General features: G+C 37.2%; 1 protein-coding gene across 1 annotated transcript in view; it reads left to right on the top strand.

The window, feature by feature from the left end:
* The window catches only part of LCP2 (lymphocyte cytosolic protein 2), a 30,898-nt gene extending 28,316 nt beyond the window's left edge, over positions 1-2,582 (top strand). The window contains exons 20-21 of the mRNA XM_065849012.2: positions 237-392; positions 1,096-2,582. Of these exons, the coding sequence (XP_065705084.1) occupies positions 237-392; positions 1,096-1,218 (279 nt within the window). The 3' untranslated portion in view covers positions 1,219-2,582. The remainder of the gene's footprint in view (positions 1-236; positions 393-1,095) is intronic.
* The last annotated feature ends 19,842 nt before the right edge of the window (positions 2,583-22,424 follow it).

The raw sequence follows: 22,424 nt of genomic DNA on the forward strand, positions 1-22,424 counted from the left end.
CCCTTCCCTAAAAATCTGGATTTGTATCAGACAGGAAACTTTTAAGAAGCAAATTGAGAGACAAAACATTTGAGAAATGACCTAAACTCTTTAATAATGAATTTTCTCTTGCCAGGAGGAAAGATCTTTCAGAAAGAAAAAACACTTAAAAGCATGAGCGCTCTAGTTAAGGTTGTTATGTTGATCTATCCCAGAAGTGACATTTAGTTCTCATCTTTGATTTTTTCATCTTTCAGGATGGAACTTTCTTGGTAAGAGACAGCTCAAGAAAAACCATAACTCATCCATATGTACTGATGGTATTGTACAGAGATAAAGTATACAACATCCAGATTCGTTACCAGGAGGAAAATCAAAAATATTTGTTAGGAACCGGCTTAAAAGGAAAAGAGGTATTGTGTGTTTTTCACACTATTTCCCTTCATCTTAAGGTATCACCTGTCTCATCCCAAGCTGGCAGCTGTTTCACTCCAGTGGAATTCTGCTTATTCCAGATAAAATATGTTACTGCTGGAAATAAAATCAGACTCTCCTGTTCGCACTCAAGGAATGAAGGGATAGCCAAAGAAGATAGCTATTAGAAATCCATACACCTGGTTAGCAAATATTTGTTTACCACTGAGATACCAGATAAGGGAAATCCACACTTGAGAGCAAATCCATATCTGCCAATGTTACTGCTTTACGTTACCAGACAGCAGGTTTAGTTAGGCCCAGCATTACTGCACAGTAATGCCTGGCACCGGGCAGACCGGTCAGCACAGTTACTGTGGCTCTGACTGAGTCACAATTCTCTGAATTTAACAGTCACCTTTTGAACTTTCAAGTGTGATCATCACGTCAGGCAGAATGACAACATCACGTATTAAACAGGCCAAGAGTGCACAAGTTAATTGCACTGCATTGCAGTAGGTCGTACACATGCTAGATTAACAGTTACTGAGCTCCTGATTAGGAATGAAAACAGCTGATCAAATAGTATTTACTGGACCTTATAAGATACTTATTTAGTTTTAAAATAACCTTTTGGTTTTGCTAACTACTTATATTTCTGATGTTTTTTCTATAGCTGTCTATTTTTATTCCATTCCACAGGATTTTTCTTCTGTAGCAGATATTGTTGATTACTTCCAAAGAACACCTCTTCTTCTGATTGATGGAAAAGACAGAGGTTCAAGAAACCAGTGCATGTTAAAATACGCTGCAGGACATATTTAAATGAGACCTCAATGAAGACCACATGCAGTATTGAAGCCTACTGAAGTTTGTAAACTTCAGGATATTTCCTTTTTCAGCAAACTAAAATAATGAAGCAATTAAAAATCTTTTTAATTTTCAGGAAAATTGAAAATGTTATTTTTAAATGATGTCTGAAATGCAGTACTCTCTAAATCTGATTATCCTACAATGTGTTTATTATTGTCCGCTAATCATACAGGACATGAGAATTTTTTATCTTCCAACATATCAGTATCTTCCTGAAATGATTTCCTGACCAAATTAGAGGAGACAGAAATAAATATCAATGTAAGTCTGTGCTTTCAGATGAGGAAGAAAAAAACAATCAGTAAGTTGTTTTTCAGATCAGAACTGCAGCAGCAATTATATTTCAAGTGATACAGTACAGCCCAAATCCTTGTCAATGTTGAGGAGTAGAAAAAAGACAATGAAAGCCATTTTTTTCCCCACAATACACTTGCCAATGAAAAGACCCAGACTCCAACCTGGGCCCTAAAGACATCCAGGTTTCAATAACAACCCTGGATATGCAGCTGCCTGTCAAGGTCTATGTCTGTGTTATTCAGTCTGTAGAAAAATAAAATGCCTACAGATATCATGTTCTCTCTGCCATACTACTGACAAGTCCCTGATGGCGAGTCTTAGCGCAGAAATGGGAATTGTGTGTCTCCTAGGATCCTCTCGGCTCACTCAGAAACAAGCTTTTCTCCCTTACCACAGACCTCTCACCAGCTGTACCTTTCTGACTCTAAATTAAGCAACTACTTTTTTTATAGGAGACACACCAAGAAGATTATCGTCATGTGCTTCTTAATTGGCAGAACACACCCAAAGCTCTGAGAAAGCAGACAGACACCATCAGGTTAAACTTAGCTCCTCTTCTACAACTGCTTTCTGGTTTTAATGTATTTTTTTCAAGAAAAACACAGTAACATTCTCAGTTGTAAATTCTAAGTTGCAGCTGAGGACTACTGCAGCATACTGTATCAAGAGTTCTTCCCTCTCCTTTGTTAAGTGGGATTTATCCAACTCCTTGCCTTGGTTTTCTAATAACCTTTGTTTTCTGACAAGACCCTGGTTTGATAATTATGTTTGATTTTGTCACACTTCTCCTGTAAAGCCATTTGTTTGTATATCACTTGAAACATCTGAACCAAAATTCAAGGCAGAAAAATATCTTCTATGTAATCTGCATAGCTTATCAGATGAGATAATCAGATTTCCTAAAGAGTTTAACTTTAAATATGTTTCATAAATGTTATCTTCATTTCTAATATATTTATGTAGGAGCTGGAATTCAAACTTAGTGGATTTCATTTCCATGCAACTTGGACTCAAAAAAAAAAAAAGGTGAAAAATAAAATTTTAAAAGCTCTTCAGCTGACAAAACCTGTGTCTAGCCCAATATTTTTTAAAAGTTCAAGACCAGTCTTCTGAAAGAAAAGTCAGTCAAAATGTATGTTTTTCAAAACATGTTAAAATTCAGAACAACCTCCACCGTATTACCACTGAGTCTGTGACCTGGGGGCTGTAGTTCTATTCCATTACACTGCCCTGTAAAGCCAGATAACCCAGAAATATCTCCTGTGGAATTGTGTCCTATTTGTTGTAAATTGACTCATTAGCGAAAGAGAAAGAAAATATGCACCACTGTAACAAATTAGAACAATGTATATTATTTTCAGCAGAGCAAATCTTGATTTGCTTATTCAGATAAATAGATTTTGTATATGAATTAAAACACACCTCAACATTCAAACATGTCCACAAGTAAAGTACAATTGAATATTAACTGTCATGAACAACAAGAAAATACTGGAAGAGTTCAGAACAGAGTATTTAGACCACTAACTCTTTCTTAGATTTGTAGCTCAGTGCATTAGAAAGCCGCAGCAGAAACCAGAACGAAAGTACTTTTGGTTTTCCAGAAGTAATTTGCTCTTTGGCCCCCTTCCTCAGCAACACTTTCAGAATGAGGAAGGCAGATGAAATGACAAGTTGCAGTTCCTCCTTCACTGACTGTTTCTTATCCCATTTTCCGGAGCACAACTGAGATGAGAGACCAGTGACTTGACTTGAGGTAATTTAAAATGTTTTGTTACTGTTCCAATCTGTCTTTGTTTCAAAGGAGCCAGCCACACATGAAAACCTTCATGTCCACTTTCTTACTTTCTAGTTAATGACGTGAATCTTAACAGCCCTAGTGCGCTTTATTTGGGAAATTTCAGTTAAAAAAAATTCTCAGAATCAATAATCTACTTATAGCATTTTTCCACTGCACATTTTCAGTTTAAAATAAAAATAGCCTAACTGCAGGAAACCATACCATCATCTTACAGTTCAAACTGAAGCAGTATGAATAGAAGACAACGCATGAAAATAGATGTTATTATTCAGTCTATTAAGCTCCAAGTTTTTTCTTCAGCTTCTCTTAAATCTTTGGCCTTCATTGAGTGGTTGAAATTCAAAATCAGGTCACAAAGCAGTAGCTGGCTTTCCACTGAAAGACAAAGGACAATGTGTCACCATGGTATTTATTACATGGTAGATGCTAAGTGAATGGCAATTCATATACAGCACTTCTTCAAGTGTCGATCTATCAACTCTTCCAAAAATCTGAAGGGTTGCTTTGTTTTGCTTATTTAAAAGACAACTAAATAAAGGTTAGTATTAGCACACTGGTAATATTTCTATTAGACTATTACTGTTCCTGCAGTGGAATGACTTTGACTGCCTGACAGATATTTTCTGCAGTCAGCTAACATGACTCCATTTCTATGCAATTACTGTTTCATTATTTTTTCAGAACAAAAGAGCAACTCTATTGTTTCATTACATTAAAAAACAGCTGTACCACATAGAAAGCACAAACTAGTCACAACTTCACACTTTTTGAAACAACGCCTTAAACAACTTCTTGTTTAACTGGATGATCAACTCAGAATTACCATTTAGTTTCTTCAGTTCATTGGACATTTTCTCAACACTTTTAATTGCAGCTTCAAGGTTAACCTGCCGATCAGCAGCAGCATTTTGGAACTCCTGTATGAAATGGAAACAAAACATAAGTGGCAGTGCACATATGATTCACAATGTCACTAATACAGCTAATCATAATAGTTAGAAAATCTTTTCATTGATTTTCTAAAATAATATTTTAATTACAACTTCCCTGCTTTCATAATTATGCACTTAGATATGACAAATTGCAACTACCGAAGGCTTTATTTTTATTTTCTATTTTTTTTTTAAACAAACAACTTCAACAAAATCTATACTATCTAAAATTTCCTCTCCTCACCAGCATTTTTTTGTCATTTTTTTGACCCCACTCTTCGTGTAGAATACAAATGGAAATTGTAACGTAGTATTTAGTTAACCACAAGATGGAGCTATTGTGACGGTAACGTTCGAAAAATTAATGTCAATATTGGAACTGACTATTAATGAATCTGCTAATATCCGTCCAGGAACATTTATGTTTGTATAGGCAATTATTTTATAATCAACATATTTTTGCTTATTTAGGAGATCATATTCTCTCCCTCTAACACTTCATTTTAAAAAAATGACATTCAAAACTCTGGAGACAATTAAGAATAGAAACCATTTAAAATTAAGTATAATTTGAATTTAAAATTTGTACTACATTCCTTTTTAGGATTTTTTTTTTTTAAAGGAACAGTATTAAAGAAACTTGCACATATCATGTTTTCTGGCCTAGCTATCAGCTCTCTATCATTCAGAAATTCTAAAAATAAAATCTGGAAAAACTCTGGGTGATTCATAAACAATGGTCACTATGTAGAACACCTCAACACACTGAAGTCTGACCAAAAACTTGGACATACATTAAACACAGATCCTTTGTCCAAGTCTCTCTTCCCTTCAGACAGTGGCTTTGCCTTGAGGTCATCAGCCAGGGCCAAAGATCCTAAAACGACAAACCCCAAATTATTATGCAGTAATATATATAATATATGTATGTATGTATCTCATATCAAATATATAACAGCATTTGATAAATATAATGACTAGATCTTGTTTTCATTAGTGTTATTTGAAAGTAGAATTGAAGGAGTTGAATATTTTTATTTCTTCTTGAGGAATTAATACTTTTTTTTTCTTTAAATCCTGATTTTATTTATTTTACTTTCTTTTAGAGACTGTTTCAGGAATTTTTTTAGTAGTTAAACATAGAACTAGTCATAGTGAGTAAACATTTGTAATAGTGATGAAGAATTCCTCAAGCAAAATTCTATGTATTTTTAATTGAAAACTTTATAAAAGATCTAAAAAAACATCATTGCAATTGGTTTCTGCTATCAATTTATGGAAAGAGAGCACAGATGCAAAAAGTCAAGTGTTGAATATCTGCTGATGAGTAACAGAGCTGAGATTCAGTACCATATCCCTGGGCTCTTTCTTCTGCCATTCTCTCTGCTCTTCTCTCCTCACACATGAGCACACCCTCGGGCAAGGTTATGTGTGTGATGGCACTGGAAAGCTGTTTGAACACTGAAAAAGGGGAAAAAAAAAAAAGGTGTTTATTTCACCCTGGTACTGTGTGTGTTCAGAAAGGGTGCAACGAAATGACAAAGACGCTGCTCATAGGTGGAAGGGCAGCCAGAAGAGCATGTCCTTCTTTCACCCTGCACAGCAATGGCCTGGAGCAGGGGCAGAGCGGGCAGGACCAGGTGCTGCTCGGGATGAAGAACCTCCCCAGGTGAGCACCAGCTCTGGTCTCCATCATGGAGTGTGGGATATGCTTTGCTGCCTTCTGCTTTGCTCAGCAAGGAAAGCCCTGTGACATGTCCCTCTTTCACATGAAAAGTCGCTAGGTTGCAAAAGCCCTGCAGGACTTGTGATTTTAGGAGTGGGAGGCAAGAAGCAACCACGAATGGAGCAAAATCTGAAGAAGAAATGGAGAAGAGAGGAGTGAGGTGTCAACAGGGGAGTGGTGGATGGTGATTTCCTCCTGTACTTTGCGGCCCTGCCTGTGGAGCACTTTAGGGCACAATTAAACAGTGATTCAAACAGAAAACATGATACGCTGTTTAGCTTGCTGGGCTTTCTCGAGATGAGAAATGCAGAGCAGGAAACACTTCACATGTGCACTCATTCCTGTACTACAGTCTCTTCGTTTGTAAGGTCTTGTAAGGACCTCAGTGCAGAAAAATCAGCTGTGCCCTTTCTGTACCCCTCTGAGGAAAACGTCCTCGTGGCTTGCAGAAGCTGGTGATTTTGCTGGCAGAACACTGGATTATAGGTGTGTACAAAGAAAATATACAACCACGTGTTTTTATATATCTCCTATATATAAAGAATGTATAAAAGTGTATATAAAATCTCTGTACAAAAACGTAAACCAGTAGCCCAGCAAGTTCCTGAAAACATTTGTGTTAGTATAAGCCAAGTTCTTTTCTCCAGTAACCTGTGAAGGAGAATGCTAAAGTGGCTGCCAGGAACGGGGTCAGCAGGAGAAGTTGTAAGGGAGATAAACAGGCACCTGCTTTACTGCAGAGACCACCAGGAAAAATGGGCGTAGGGTCATATTATATGCATACATTCTAAAAAAAACCAAACCAAAACCAAAGACACCAAAAAAAAAACAACCAACCAACCAAAAAAACACACACAAAAATCCCCCAAACGAAAAACAACAACAAAAACACCACATACGCACACAAATGCCCACAACTGTTCAGAACATATAATATCCTGCATTTACTTTAGTAAGTGTTTGTCTCCATACTCACGTGCTGATCGCTATACGCATACCAGTGTCAGAGGCACATATCATCGCCTTTCATTTTAGACACTAATTTCCCTTTAAGGAGACTCTGAACAGCAACAGATTACAGAAGGCAATAAATGAGGATCCCTACCTGAGCATCTACTGTAATATCTTCCCTGCAGTGAGCAAAGGGCTAAGAAAAAACACGGTGACCTCTAAGTGAAAGATGGATGCCACTATTTAGAGCCCTGTTTCCTTCTCTTGCTTGACCAGTGAATATTTCGCTGGTCAGTGCTACATTTTTCAAGCTCACAGCACCTCAGGTTTTAACATCTCAGATGTTCTTGTCTTCCATTTCTTTGCGTGAGCAGTTTAAATTCTAACATTAAGTCTACAAGGTGCTTCCTGTTGCTCTAAGACATTTTTCTGGAAAAAAAATTAAGCAATAAATAACATAAGCTTATGCTTTGCAGGTACTCTAGAAGGTCTCCACTCAGTGTTCTGGAAAGTTCTTTTATGTGGTAATAGGTTTTAAACTATAACTTTTAAGTAGTTATTTAATGTAGTATTTTAGATAATTATATGGGATGTTAAAGATGTGAATAATCAATGATGGAAGACAAATGCATGTATGATGCTAATACAGACAAAATCATCTATTGAAACTGCTTAGTTGGTATGAATAACTTTTATGCAAAAATAAAGGCATATTTCCTGTAGCTCTTTCAAGATAACATTTGTGCTATCCAGTTTGTTATTAAAGCCAGGTGATCAGGTAGTGAATTTTTGAAGAGATAATTGGTAAATGTCAATTAGGTTCTGGTGAGATAGTTCGGGCTATTAATCATGAATGTTACGTGTAATGGAACTTTGGGAGATTCACAGATGCTTTTGCTTTCTTCATGGTCCGTATCTTATGGAAAGCGGGAACTATTTGTGAAAGCAGAAGTCCTGCTCAGCATGTGAAGTCTGCGCCAATGGAATTTGGAAGCACAACTAGTCTTGCAGGACTTTTTAAAGAGAAATTCAGATACAGCCAGTAGATGGGTGGCAAACTTGCAAGAAGCATTCAAGGAATTACTCATGCTCTTTGGATTTCACAAGAAAAGGGATTTCTGATGTTACTATATTTTTTTTTCCATTCATACTGAAACTATAGAAATTACACAGGACTCAGAGCTACTGTGAACTTTTACTCATTGACATGCCACTGTCTAGAGCTATAGAACTTACCTGCTTTCAGTTCTTATATAAGCTCACATTTACTTCTCTACATCCTTTCGCATGCTGTATGCCATTAAGATTTTTCTAATCTGCACAGGGAAAGTAAGTTTATGGAGCAAGGAATTGTGAAATTGTCTCCAGATCCTAAAAACCCAGTGATTCCAGATTGCCTTTTGGAAAATGCTGAGTGCTTTTGATTGAGATGGCATTGCCTAACAGCTCAGTTTTTACAGGTATCTTACCAGATTGCCGTTTTATCTTCCTAGATTTTCACAGAATAAACAGCATGCTGCCTGAAATACTGCAGAGAGAAATAAGGGAGCATGCTAATGTTAGTAAAGCAGGTTTATTGGTTCCTACACTGCAAATTATCCCTGCCTCACTTAAATTCATTTAATACTGTAAACTGTAATGGTTAGAGACACAATGCAGATATTACAGCTTCTATTAGCTGTTTCTATTGTAATTATCTACATTTTTTTTTCATTTGCCAACTTGCATACATTGCTACATGAAAAAACCTATAAGCATTAGAGGTATAGAAATGAGAATTAAAAAGAAAAGACTAACAATCTACTCAGGGAAATATTATTATTTGGAAATTACAGGCTTGCTTACTTTTGTTGCTTTATGGGAAGATTTCTTTTTTATTAACTCATGAAATGACCGATAGGAGGCAGCACAAAAGATCCTGAAACAATTCCTGTCTCAGCTGTTTGATTGAGGGATTTTCCTGTAACTGAGGCTTTTAATAGTTTGGCTGTACGGAAGAAAAAAATACAAAAGACTTCACTTTTGCAATGGTGTTCGTGCTGTATAAATAAAACTGTGTCACAAATGCCACATAACACGCTCTCAGTTACGTAGCACTACAGAGCTAAGAAAAGAGGCCGCTAGAGGCCCTCCTGCCCACAAAGAAAATGCATCAGGCAAAAGTCAATTGAAAGCCGCAACGTTGCTGGGCTGCAAAAGCTGGTGGTTTAATCCAAATGTGAAAAAGTATGTAGTAGATGTCAGATAATTAATGACAATGCCTTAATAGCGTATTGTACTAGCTTCTCACTCTGTGATACTGTAACCCTAGGGGAAGGAATGTAGCTAGATGGAAAAAGACACAAAAGCCACTCGCACTATGCTGTCCCTAAACCATCAAGAGTCATTGTCCCTCACAGGGTCACCCACAGAAGGGTGACCAGGTTGTTTTCTTTACTGAACTCAGAAAATAGCATCAAGTTCAGCCAACTGCTGACTCAAACAAACTTTAAGTTACTGGTCTTTGAATCCAGCTTTTGCCTTTATCTTGTGGAAAATCTCATATCTGCCTATCCTGGCTGTGTCTGTGTCTGCACACAAATTACATGTCTACCTGGATGAGCTGCCATGTTGTACATGCAGACATGGACGAAGTGGCTTTATCTTATGAAATGAATAAGTAAACGGAAATACTAGCATTTTGTTCCGCTTCTTTTATGGGAAGAGAGCATGTGTGAAATCAGTTATTTCAACTGGAGTTTAACAGTCTTTGAAATATGAACAGGACTGCCCTGAAATAACTATAAGTTAACAAGTTGTTAGCTGTGATCATTTTGTGGCAACTACTTAGCATCAAAGACTAAGACCTCATCTCCCCACTTTGCATGTCCTGGCTCGGATTTCTCCCAGTGTGACAATGGCCACATTGTGTTAAATGAGTCAGGACACGTACAAATGCTAATGTTAGCTTGAAAATAAATATGCAAATCAGAACATAAAAATAGAACTTATTAACAGAAGTGTAAGCCAGTATTTATGTTAAAAACACTTTCGGCGAGAGAGAGGAACTGCTACGTGACAAGTGGAGAAGGAAATGTAACATATCTGTACAAATGCAGTAGACACAACTCTCAACATATTTCTGACCCAATATCTGAAACTCTGTAAGCTGTATCACATGCGATGGGGGTTGTACCTACATGCACATCACTTAGCGGAATGAGGGAGTGTAGAAAAGAAATAATAACAGTGGCTTATCTCTTCTCTCTTGCATTTGGCGCCTGGGATCACTGAGCAAGAGAGAGACTGTGCTGCTGTGTGGTGGATGTTGCTGAGCTGCAGGCACCAACTGAATGAACCTCACACAAAATGTACAAGGCCTGGTGGGTCTAGATAGGAGCAAAGATGAAAAACTGAGTTTTGTCTGCTGGATGTACCACAAGCAAGGAAGTATGACATACTATTGTTTAGTCTTATAAGGATGTCAATATGAAATGCAGTCGAAATAAGACGTAAGAGAGATCTAATCAAGCTTCAACTCCCTGCAAAGGGTAAATGGACTCATTAACACCTCTGAAGCTTGTCTGGCTCACAGGACCACTAAGTTCTGATAATATCATCCTCCCAGTTTTCCAGACTCCACTGATGAGCAAACAGTGTTTAACAAAGGCATCTACATGTCAAAGGTAAGGTTTCTCTTGAGGTTCCTACATAAACTAATATGTAAACTGAACAATTACATATCTCTTTCTATTATTATTGATCATGTTTCCAAGCCCAGGAAATAAGGTCCTTATTCCCACTGCTTTACCACACTTGATTTATAGCTAAAAAATTAAATAGAAAGGAATGCTGGAAGTATGCTTCTCTTCAGGGTCTGTCCTGTTCAGGTTAATTTTACATGAATACCATTGCTTTTATTTTTTCTCTAATAAAAATAATGTAAAATGTATCATCACACTGTAAAAAGAAAAGAAAAAAGAAGCCAAACCTCCTCAAAAAGACAAAATTGAGAATCTGGGGGACTGTTCCAGGAACCAGTCTGGGAATTGATAAGTTCTCTTGTAAGCTCTAAAGTGGTGAAATCTCTTATGACATGACCAGATTTCTTTGGAACGACAGAGAAATGATTTTATGACACATCAGGCACATTTAAATGCAGCAAAATGTCTACGGTTATACATAACACCCATTTCTGTATGTTCTGAGAAATTAGCACTGATATTTAACCAAATAAAGGTTTTATAACCCTTTTTTATTACACTCATTTCTCAATAAGTTTGGAAGCTAGAGAAATCATCAGAAGGATCCGTGTAATTCGGTTATCAGATTGGTGCATGCTACAGACAGACTCGAAGAGCATCGCAGCACGAAGAAATGGTAGATGCTTCCAGATCCCACAAATAATGCAGGAGCTGGCTTTAAATAAAGTAAGTCAGTCCTAACATTTGCAAATTGTATTAACAAGAAATAACACTACATGTAAATTTAACTAAGTGGAATATGGAATAAGGTTATCAAGAGTCACTAACAGCTAAGAATGTACTTGTCCTATGAATCTAGGCATCCTTATAGAGCCCTTGCCTCTTTCTTTCCTTACGCATGATGAACCTGTGTATCATTCCAGGAGGGTAAGAAACACACTCAAGTCATCGCTGGGTACAAGTTACAGCATGTTAGCCATACCAGCTGCCTCTTTGCTTTCTGTAACTGTGTCAGCTGTGTGGCGGCTCCAGTAAACTCACAAGGTATTTTCTGCTGGAGTCACCACACAGCTGATATCAATAAAAGGATCAATAAAAGGTTTTTATTGGGTTTCAGCAAATCCAGAACTAATTAAATACCTACGAGCTGTACCTTCTACCCTCATCACAGAGACTCTAAAATCAGCCTGTCTAGATCCTCTGCAGAGTTGCATATTGTCTGAATGCTTGCAATCAAAATATCCTGTTTCGGACCAGGCAGATGCTTTAGTTACCTCTCAGCAGGAGACAAGCCTGTTTCCTGAACCTTCATGCAGTTACATTGTGAGGCTTTCTCCCTTAATGTCACAGACATAATTTCGGAAGCACGATACAATATTTAAATAGAAGAATGCTCTGTTTGCTATGTGTGTATTGCATCCAGACTGCTTCCTGAAATTACTCAGTTACAACAACCAACAGTAGCAGCATCTCCCAGCCCCGTGCATGGACAGGGTTGGTGATCAGCCTTGCAGAGCACCCCACAGAACAGCGAGTGTGGCCCAGGGCTGGGTGTAAGCCCAAACATCTGCGGAGCCTTTAGCTCTGATGTGACTCCAAAGACTGAAATTACATGTCCAAAGCTACTCCCTTTTCTGCTTGGCTGTCAATTAAGATGCAGAAAGATCGTTGCAGCAAAGAGCTATGGGTTCAGCCAGAAACAATGTTTACAACGCACTGGATTACGTTCTGTATGCATCAAGAAAATAAAAATGGCCAATGAACAGTGGACAGTGGATCTTTACAAGCCAATCTGACCTCAGGTTTGCTGTTTGATTTTCTTCCTCAAGCACTTGAGGAAGTTAATGTAAAATAGTTTGGCTTTTAAGAGTTTATAGATGTTCACACACAACATTACTTGACAGGTACTATACCAATTTCCTAATCTATTCACCTTATTATTCTACACAGTCTACAGAAGGAATGAAAATAAAGCGGAATAATTTCTTTATACCTAATACTACTTGATATCTAATTTGACACCTCTGGGACATGTAAATCACTATAAACTTACTTCTAAAGTTATATGAGATGATATACTGAAGCTAAGTAAAACAGAAATAGTAAGAACATTCTGGCACTAATTGCTGATTTATGCACAATATTGCAGGGGTTTTGTTGCTGACAATTACAAGAGCTAACTGTAAATAACCTAGGAAATTGAAAACTTCTTTACCTAAGTATTCACTTTTTCTGAGTAAAATCATCTCAATATTTTATTCAAATAATCCCTCCTGTCATTTTCATTTGAATTAGTATTGCATGAAGATATTTTCTTGTCAATTTACATGCTTGCAATGGAGATTATTTAAAAACTGAGCAGCTACAAAATGAATTGTTCACTGTTGGTCAGGCTCCTTGTTCATGATTGCAATGAATCTGCAGGTTGTTTTTACGGAACTACAGAGGTTACTGTGCCTCAGATCAGATCTCTTCCAGCTCCCTCGCAGAGCTATCAGGCCGTTTTCTACACGTCACCAGTTTGGTGTCTAGCCTCACTTTAGGTTACCCAAGCAATTATTTCAGGAGTGTATTCTGCAATGTCCTCCCCTCTGCCAGCTCTGCATCCTGCATTTCCAAAGCTTTCCCGAAACATAGTTCTGAGGAACTCTGGGCTACCTTTCCCCACATCCAGTTCCCAGTAGTCAGGCTATGTATAATGGAACATCTATTTACTAGTACATAAAACAAAACCATGTTTACTGATAGCAGATTTGTTTTTAAAGCATCACAGTAGATTAAAGATATTTAAAGCAAGTGACAAATGCTGTGAAAGTGTCAGCCACTTCAGGTAATCAGGACAGACAATCAGTAATTTCTTTATAAGCTTTCCTCCTACTTAACTCTGTTGAAAAGTGCAGACTCAAATAGAAACTGTTCATTAAATTGAATCAACACCTGTGAATCTGAATTTCAAAAGCCAATCTCAACTTGCCATCTTTAAGGTATCACAAGTAAACGTTTGTCTTATTCCGACATAAACCCTTTTTTTGGTTTTGTTTTGTTTGTTGTTGTTGTTGTTGTTGTTGTTTTTTTTGGTCATGATTTGTCAAGTCTTTTGAGAAATTGTGACATTCATTTCCTGTGTTCATTGTGACAGTCCTTCCTTGTGACATTGCGGTATTCGTTTCCTGCCCAGCAACTTTCCTCTCTTCAGAAAGCAAGTCTGCAGATTCTAGGGTGTGTGATTCCAGGGTGTGCATTTGTATTTTTATTTTCTAAAGGGAATCACACAAAGACTACAGATAGTGATTGAATATGACTTAACAGAGATCTTAATCTGCTAACTTTTGTCCATTTGTGTGTCTCAGGGAGAAGAGAGCACAGAGCAGATTTACTCAAACACCCTTTTCATGAGTAGTAGACAATGTGAGGACTTGTCTGACTCCTCATGCTCCCTACCCAGCACCTCATCGCTTGTTAACCAACAGTGTGGTCAATACTGAACAGGATCTTGCAGCATCAACAGCCAAGCAACCATCACCCAGCAGTGAGTGGTTCACATCATCTTTAGGCACAGAATAAGCAATGCTTTTAAGAATGACCCAAGCCGGCAGTACTTTTAACAACCCTTTCTTTTTCTTATGTAGGTGAGAGGCCAAAAAAGCCAGTGGTTGAATTAGGAAAGGGTCCACGAAGCCACAAAATCTCTTGGCTTGAATAGTTATGGAAACTAGTTGCTATCTCAAAGTGGAAGTGTGGACTGAGAGCAGGACCCAGACACCAGCCTGGGCTTTGCCTACAAAAAGAGAGACCTAGAGGGACCCTAAGGATCTGTCTCAGAATCCAGCCTCTGCTAAAGAGTCAAACAACTGGAACTGAATCTGAGAGATCAGAAAAATTGTATTCAAACAGAAATACAAGATTTTTCTTTTAAGCTTTGTGTTAACGAAGATTTGAATGCAACAAGAAGTTTGGCCTCTAAGGGCTACAGTACAGTGTCATTTCAGCAACTGAGCAGTTAAAATCTGTGTGTGTCTCTAAAATCAAAAAAGAAAGAAGGAGGAATAAGTAACATGGCATAAAATGGCTTAGACAATTACATTAGGCTGGAACATGTCCCCCAGTAATTTACATACTAATTTTTATGCCTTATCAGATATAAGTTGTGCTCTTAGCTACCTTGGCATGGCTGACAGCAAAAACTGATCACTAAACTTTAGGATCATTTCAGTGTCACTGCTCTCTGCTCATCACTTTTTTAATCTCCTTTCACTGGCCATATGCTTTCCTGGCCCCACCTTATGACTTAAAGGAAGAGGTGGGACTTCAGTGAAAAACATGAGAGTATTTATCTTCTGGAGAAAATTATGACATTTTACTGCCCGAGCTTTTTATAACACCTAGATTATATTTCTTCAGTGGCTGCTTTTTATAGCTTTTTCCTCTAACAAGAACTTGCAATGTGAATGTTTAGGAAAAGTACAAAAACAGTAAAGAGAGGAAGTTAGAAGTGTAAAATCCCACTCCGACTTATTTCAATCACACATCTCATCAGAACAACGTGCATTGTGTTCATGTAGCAAATCATAGCCCCTCTTGCAAATCAACCTTTGGTGAAGCAAAATTCACCAGTTCTCTTACACTCAATGTTTTAATATCTGCTTCTTGTTTTTTCCCTCAAGAAGTCTGTCTCCTATTATACATTTGTTTTTGATAACTGTACCAGTGGAAAAAAAGAGTAAGAGTGCCATAAAAAGATTTACAAAAACAAGTATAGAGTCATTCCAAAATAAGGAGATCAATTTACTTCACAGTGATTTATGTAAGGCTGGTTTATTGCTTCCTTAAAAGTGTCTGGGACACAAAGGTCTATCAGCAGGCAAACATTACTGCATGAGTAGCATGGCCTTGGTCACATTTTGAAAAAGGTGCAAGAAACAACTTTCATGCTATTGTCCATTAACACTTTGCTTACACTAGGAGGGATTTGTTGGCAACTGCTGATACGATAATATATGAATATATGTCTGTTAGGTCTTTTAAATGCTTTGGATGTAGAGTCTACTGTGCCTAATCAGACTGGCATTGCCCACTGTTGGAAAGTGTTGCATGACTTGCCACTTTGCCCGGGCACTCTCATCTGATTAATTTCCTCTTTCCTCACTGCTGGGAAGCAGAACTGGCAGCGATGAAGCATCTTTAATATTCTGTATAGTGCAGCTCTAGAGCTCTTGGAATACATAAGTGCAAATTTTGGTTTAACAGGCTCCCTAAATTTGATTTTACTTGGCTGCAAATAGTCAAACTGAAAATGAGCAAATAAAACATTACAGCTGATGCAGAAGAAATTTAAACTTCCACCTACCAATATACTTCAGTCTAAGGTGAAGCTTGATTGCAAGTAAGAGCACGAGTCACTGCTCCATTTGCACCTTCGCTGCAGAGCTTGCAAGTCTAGCACGTCTGTCACTAGGACACAGTAGCTGGACAAGTGACATACAGTCACTTTAAATAAAGCTCTGTACAACTGTCAGAGGGCTAAAAATTTTGGACAGTGCAAACAGCTCATGATGTGAATAGTAACCTAGTTAATATGCCTAGTAACGACCCACTGAAGTGTTTTCAGAAGGAATCAATGTGAATAACTGCAGCAGAAGCAGTAACCTGTCAGTAAAAGGGGACTGTATTGAAGGTCAAAAAAGGCTGAGCTATATCAGAAATAACTGGATCATAAAACATATTCAAGGAAAAAAAATCCCTGTTTAACTATGATATGGGTATAACATAGAGAGCAGAGCAAGTGAGGCTTAAGGTCATATTTCAAGTGATCTGGCTGGGTTTGAGTTTTCATTGTGTATGGGTGTACATAAAACATAATGCACATTACTCAGGAATACAGTTTCCAGGACACATGATGTATTAACAATTAGCAATTCTATTGTTCCTATTCATCTGTCTAAGCCTTAATGGTGTGACCAGTAAATGGAAGCACTTTGGACTGAATTGTTTAGATTTTGAGTGCATCTAAAACTATTTGCTTGAATACTACAATGAGGATAGCTATGCAAGCAATGAGATTTTGGGCCAGAAAGAGTAAAGTACAGCAGTCTGGCTCTCTGTAAATCTTGTACAGGAAAGGAAGGGATTAGTTTATCTATGGATTTAAACTTTTTCAGGGGTTTCAGGGAAATGTTAAAATTTTTCAGGGATTATACTCCTATGTAAGAAAGGCCACGCATTTATTTCAGCATTCTGATTATTTCAAAGCATGCTCATAAGAGTGATTATTCCCTCTGTGTCCTCAATAAAGATGGAAAGAATGGAGGTAGTTGTTGCCTTTTGAGAGAGCAAGAGAAGTTAATTAGTTACACTTTTCAAACCTCTTCATGTTAATGCATCCAAGTTACCCAAGACAAAACGAAATCTCATTTAAAGCATGGCTACCATCTGAAATGAACTATATAAAGAGCAAACTTCCTCACACAACAAACTGCTCCTTGCTTAAATCTACACTGCAAAACCAGCGTCTAAACCAGATTCTGTACCAGTTTGTGCATCACAAATAGGATTAATCATTTCAAGAAAACATTTGTAGAATTTGCAGCTGAGAAGAACTCACTTTAGCTCTTGATTCTCAAGTTAACAGGCTGGTGAGACAAACATTCTGGATTCCTGTGGCACAGTCAATTGAGAATCAGTTTTACAGATGTGCACTTGGACAGATCTAACAGATATACTTATGAATGGGGGATGTCAATATGTCACCCTAAGTACTATTTCTTTCCATTCCCAATCTTATCCACTGCTTTCTATAGGCAGTACTAAAATAATTCAGTGACATAAGCAAGGTGGTACATATTGTTACCAATAATGTGTTTAATATTCCCTTCAGCAATTAACTCATTCAAATGAGAAACCCGCCTCCACATGAGCTTTCAAAACCAATATAATTAGGAAGAATAACACAAAATTCCCAGCAAGGGGCACTGTTTCACTACATGTCCCTCACCACCTATTTTACAGAAAAAAATGTTACTGTACAACTCGGCCATTTAGCGTGAAATGTAGAACCACACACACATCACAAAAATGTTGACCCTTTTGTTGCTTTTAGATGAAGGTAATAACTTTCATTAAAAAACTTCTGTTTATTTTATTCCTCAGTCAACATGCTGTCAGGTATAAAACTTGCAGTTTCACTAAATTAAGATACATTTATAAAAAATTAGATGGAATTTACTTATCCACAAATGCCTGGATACTTCAGAGAGAAACAGAAGTGTACACATAAAGGATGAACTATATAAAAGATGAACTCTCAAGAAATTTGGGGGGGACATTGGAAGGTGTTTGGAGACAGGATTCAATTTAAAGTATAAGTGTGATATGTAAGGAAATAACAAATCCTTTGCATGTTAATAAAAAACAAGATTAGGGGATATTCAGGAGATCTTGCCTTGTGAAATTTAAAACCAAGAGTAAGCACAATTCTAAACCAATGTTCTATCATGAAAAGAACTCCATTGGAGATTCTGGAATTTTCTAAGACTAAGAGGTAAAAAACTTCAGTCATTAAAATGACAGATTTTCCAAGAAGGCTGTTATAAAAATGAATAGCAAGATATATTTCCTAAAAATCCATTTGCAAACAAAACATCAGTACTACATTTGGCATGATTTGTCTCAAAAATGTAGGACTATTGAAACCTTGTCAACGTGTAGACATTCTTTGCAAATCAGAATACATGCTTCAAGGAGGGAAACACAATGAAACTCAACAAACTTTTAGGTAGAACAAGGGTGTTAGCAGGAGCATACAGTTAAAATGCTGTTGAGAAGCTGAAGTCTTGTCTCACGTTTTTCCTACCTTACATTATCTCCAGGGTTGTGGCTAGTGCAATCAGATCTAGTTTAGTCTTTACAGCAGGATGTTTTTCCATATAAACATCCTCCTGAGAACTTCAGAAGTTTCTGGAAAACGTGGTTGTGTTATTTTTATGCTACAATTTCTTCCTTTCCTTACGATGTTTTCTGGCTGGTTTTCATATAGTTTTTGTAAAGATATTTGTAAGAAAGGATTGGATAAGGGGTTACTTCTCTGTATGTCTTATTTAATGAATTTGAGAATTTCAGGTTTACCCTGAAGAATATAGTAGTGTGTTAAACTAACCAGAGTGCTTCTCTAGTAGCTCAGCGCAGCAGACTTCAGAGGTACTTACCCAGACATCAGTTGGGAAAAGAACAGTCCATGACATTTCTTCAAGCATTTAAAATATTTTAATCTTTCTCAGCATTTTGTTTTTGAAATGAGGAAGATGCAAGAAGTAAAATGACTGTCCTCTTACCTCCACTCATCTGAGCAGCCAGCCAGTGTCCTGCAGATTGTTCAGTTCTGGACAACGTGAGAATGATGCAGTCGCATAATCCTTTGCAAAGACACAAAGCAGAAGCAATATTAGACAGCTTCTTTGCCACCACTTCTAACCCACCTCACATTTGGCTGTAGAGCACTCCCTTCGCTACTCTGCTTTTGCTATAACGTACAGCTATACTACCAGTAGTTATCCAGCTGCAAGACTTCTTTCCTGCCTACTCTGAACATTTTTTCACACACTTAGACAAGTTAGGCTAGGAAAGAAGGCCATGTCTTGGATGTGTGCCATCTCTTCTTCACAGAGCCATTCTTGTTCATTTACTTCAGTCTGCAATACTGTGGTGCAGTCACAGGTGAAGTGACAACTAGGCAGACTGGAAGGGTTAAAGAAGGAAGCAGCTTTTAAAACTTTTTAAATGGTCAGAATTTGGTCAGGTCTGGGCCTGAAAGACAGATTGGGTGAGGAAACAGAAGACTGGTGGCTTTATACAAGAGAAAATTACATTTTTTATGAGATCTTGTCTTTCTTTTTCTCCTCTCCATTTTTAGCATTGTGGGAGGCTTAGTCTGGATTTCTGGCATCCTCACAATTTAGGATGTGCAGATAAAGAGTTTCTTCTCATTCTAACAAGAACCTTCCATACTATATGCAGCCAGGAATACTTTGACGGTTTCAAGGTTACAGTAACCTCTGCAAGCCTATTTCTGGTTAAGGGTATCTTGCAGAAGTCCTGTCACAAACCGATGTAAGGACATGTTTTTCATGTGATTAAGGCACAGTGGCTGTTATGTTGACTTTTCAGCTATTTCTGCTTAAAGGAACACATAACATAGAATGTTACGGTTTCTTTTTTCTTTTTTTTTTTTTTTTAATTTACTTATATAGCTCTCTTTCCTATACAAACTCAAAAGAATGAAAATGTGCTATATACTTTTCTCATGCTCAACTCTATCAAAATCCCAGATGATGTTTAAACTTCAGAATCGCAGGAGGAAACCTGTTGTTTCTCAACTGTTCCCTCACCTAATACGTTCAGAGACATCAGCATCATGCGAATTTGTGACACACTTTAGCTCAGCAACTGTTCCTCATCAGGACTGCTCGGTGTCCCTCAGTTTCTGCCTGCATGCCTCTGCAGGAAGAGTCTAACTTCTTTTTCATTGCAAATGGATTGCCTGGGATAAATACATGACTCTTATTTTGTAGGCAGAGAAGGTCAATAACAGGCTTTACAGAATCTGTCCATAAAATGTGACAATAAATAACAGTTTAACCTCTAATCTATATTAACAGACTACCTTTATTTATTGTTTGACTTGCGTAAAGACACAGACAGGTAATCCAAAAGGAGCAGTCACAATAGAGGCTAATGACCTTCTTTTACAAGAACATAGATACCAGTGGGCAAAAACCATTTCAGCTTCAGCATCATGCAAAGGGCTATTTTGCAAAGAAACACCGTATGTTAGTTGTTGAAACTTTTTTGTGCATTCCCCGAAACAAATTACACTATTCTGAATATTTTCTTTCCTGTGCAGTAAATAAAGTCTTTCGTGTTGACAATGCTAATATTATATTTTCAAATAGATTTGCATTTATGTTTTTTGTCATTTTTTATTGCATTGTATAAATCCCAGAGCAGAGATCCACTAAGCTCACTTCGAGAAAGCCCCGTTTCTTGGGACAGCATCACGCAATGACACAGGTGATCATACGGTATTTCAGTACGGTTTACTGGCTGAATCTATGAGAAAGTTATTTCAACAAGAATTGTGGATATGAGTTTGGAGCACAAGTCAGGAAGGTTATTTTTAAGTGGTTTTTAGTTGAATTATTTAATACAAATAATTTTCAAGGGTGAATATTCTTAAGGCAAAGTAATCTTCAAATATTTTAATCTAATTAGTGCTTTAAATCTACTAGATAATCATGGCAAGGGATGGTTGGGAGGGGGGAGCGAGAACATAACTTTATTACTACGTACAATTCTGGGATTTAGCACAGCCACTGTGGCATTGTGGGGGAAAAGAATAAGAAATCACTAGTAAACATTTACTTTCAAGGAAGAGTTATGCGTATTTTGTGCTCTAGCTAGTAAATTGTTTTTAATGCATGAAATTAGATATGTAATTAAGTTGGTTTTACTTACTTATACATTTTAGCGATGCATAAGACAGGTAACTGGAAATTCTCTTCAATCTTAAACCTTGTACCTAGAAATAAGAAGTTAATTTTTATGCACAGAAATGCTGATCCACATATGCTGGTTATTCAATTTGTTCTAAAAAATATATCCTCTTGTTTAAGAATACCTTAAAAACTCATTAATTTCCTTTTTAAGTCTCATTTTTCACAAAATAAAACAATCAATTTCTAGATAATTTTTCATTATTTTTTTTTTCTCTTTCTACTTTATGAAGCCTATTTTTAACACCAAATGGCAAAATTTTCTCATATGTGTAAGCAATTTAGAAGGCAGTCTCGCAATATTTATTAGAGTTTTATTAATGGGAGAAGTGTTTCCTGAAGGCACTGAACATAAGTTCTAGGATGGTTTGTCTTATCTTAGTGTAGGAAAGATGAAAACAAAGCCACAACGTTTCTGATAATTGAAGATTTTCAGTTTCTTTCCAATTAGTCAAGGAGTTTCACACCAGTTCTGGAAATGTACAGAATGTGGTTTATACATAGTCTGATTAGTAAGGAATTATGACAGATCTTCTCAGCACTGTGGGAAACTTCCGTGACGCTTTTTGAGAACGAGGCCTTGGAAACACATTGGCCTTCCAAAATTGAGTCTTTTTTCCTCCACTGTTGGCTTTGCAATTTAGCTTTGTGTTTCTCACTTTTTCCTTATGTGTAGTATTGTGTATATCCATCCTAATAAACTCTAATACTTGGAACAATGGGGTTGAGCATAATTAAAATCCTGAATTAAATGCAAATCTAGCACCAGAAAACTGGATTAAGTAGTATGATAGGATTTGAAATACAAATACTATCTTTTCTAAACATAAAATTTAATTATATAAAGGGAATGGATACTTATAAGGACTGACAAATTCAAGGTAGCTGTAAGTAAACGGATAATAAAGTGTGTGCACCATGACAACATGGAGTTTGAACACTGGTGCCTTTGGAAGTAACGTACAACTGCCTTTGTAAACACTTTTACTGATTTTTGGACAGAATGTCAGCTGGAGGAACCTTAGGAGAAAATCAATGTCCATTTTGCAGGTGCAGCCATGTTTTTTTAATACAACAATGCACAAGCATTTCATTTGTTTGTAACTGAAACAGCAAAGAGTTTCTACCCAGTGGATTTACTGCAAGAATGTTGCATTATTTCTTTGAATTCTGAAATGGAAGAAGAAAATATCTCAAGTCATATCAGCAGCCAGATAAGTGTGA

This window comes from Patagioenas fasciata, chromosome 14 (genome assembly GCF_037038585.1).
Source record: "Patagioenas fasciata isolate bPatFas1 chromosome 14, bPatFas1.hap1, whole genome shotgun sequence".
Classification (NCBI taxonomy): Eukaryota; Metazoa; Chordata; class Aves; order Columbiformes; family Columbidae; genus Patagioenas; species Patagioenas fasciata.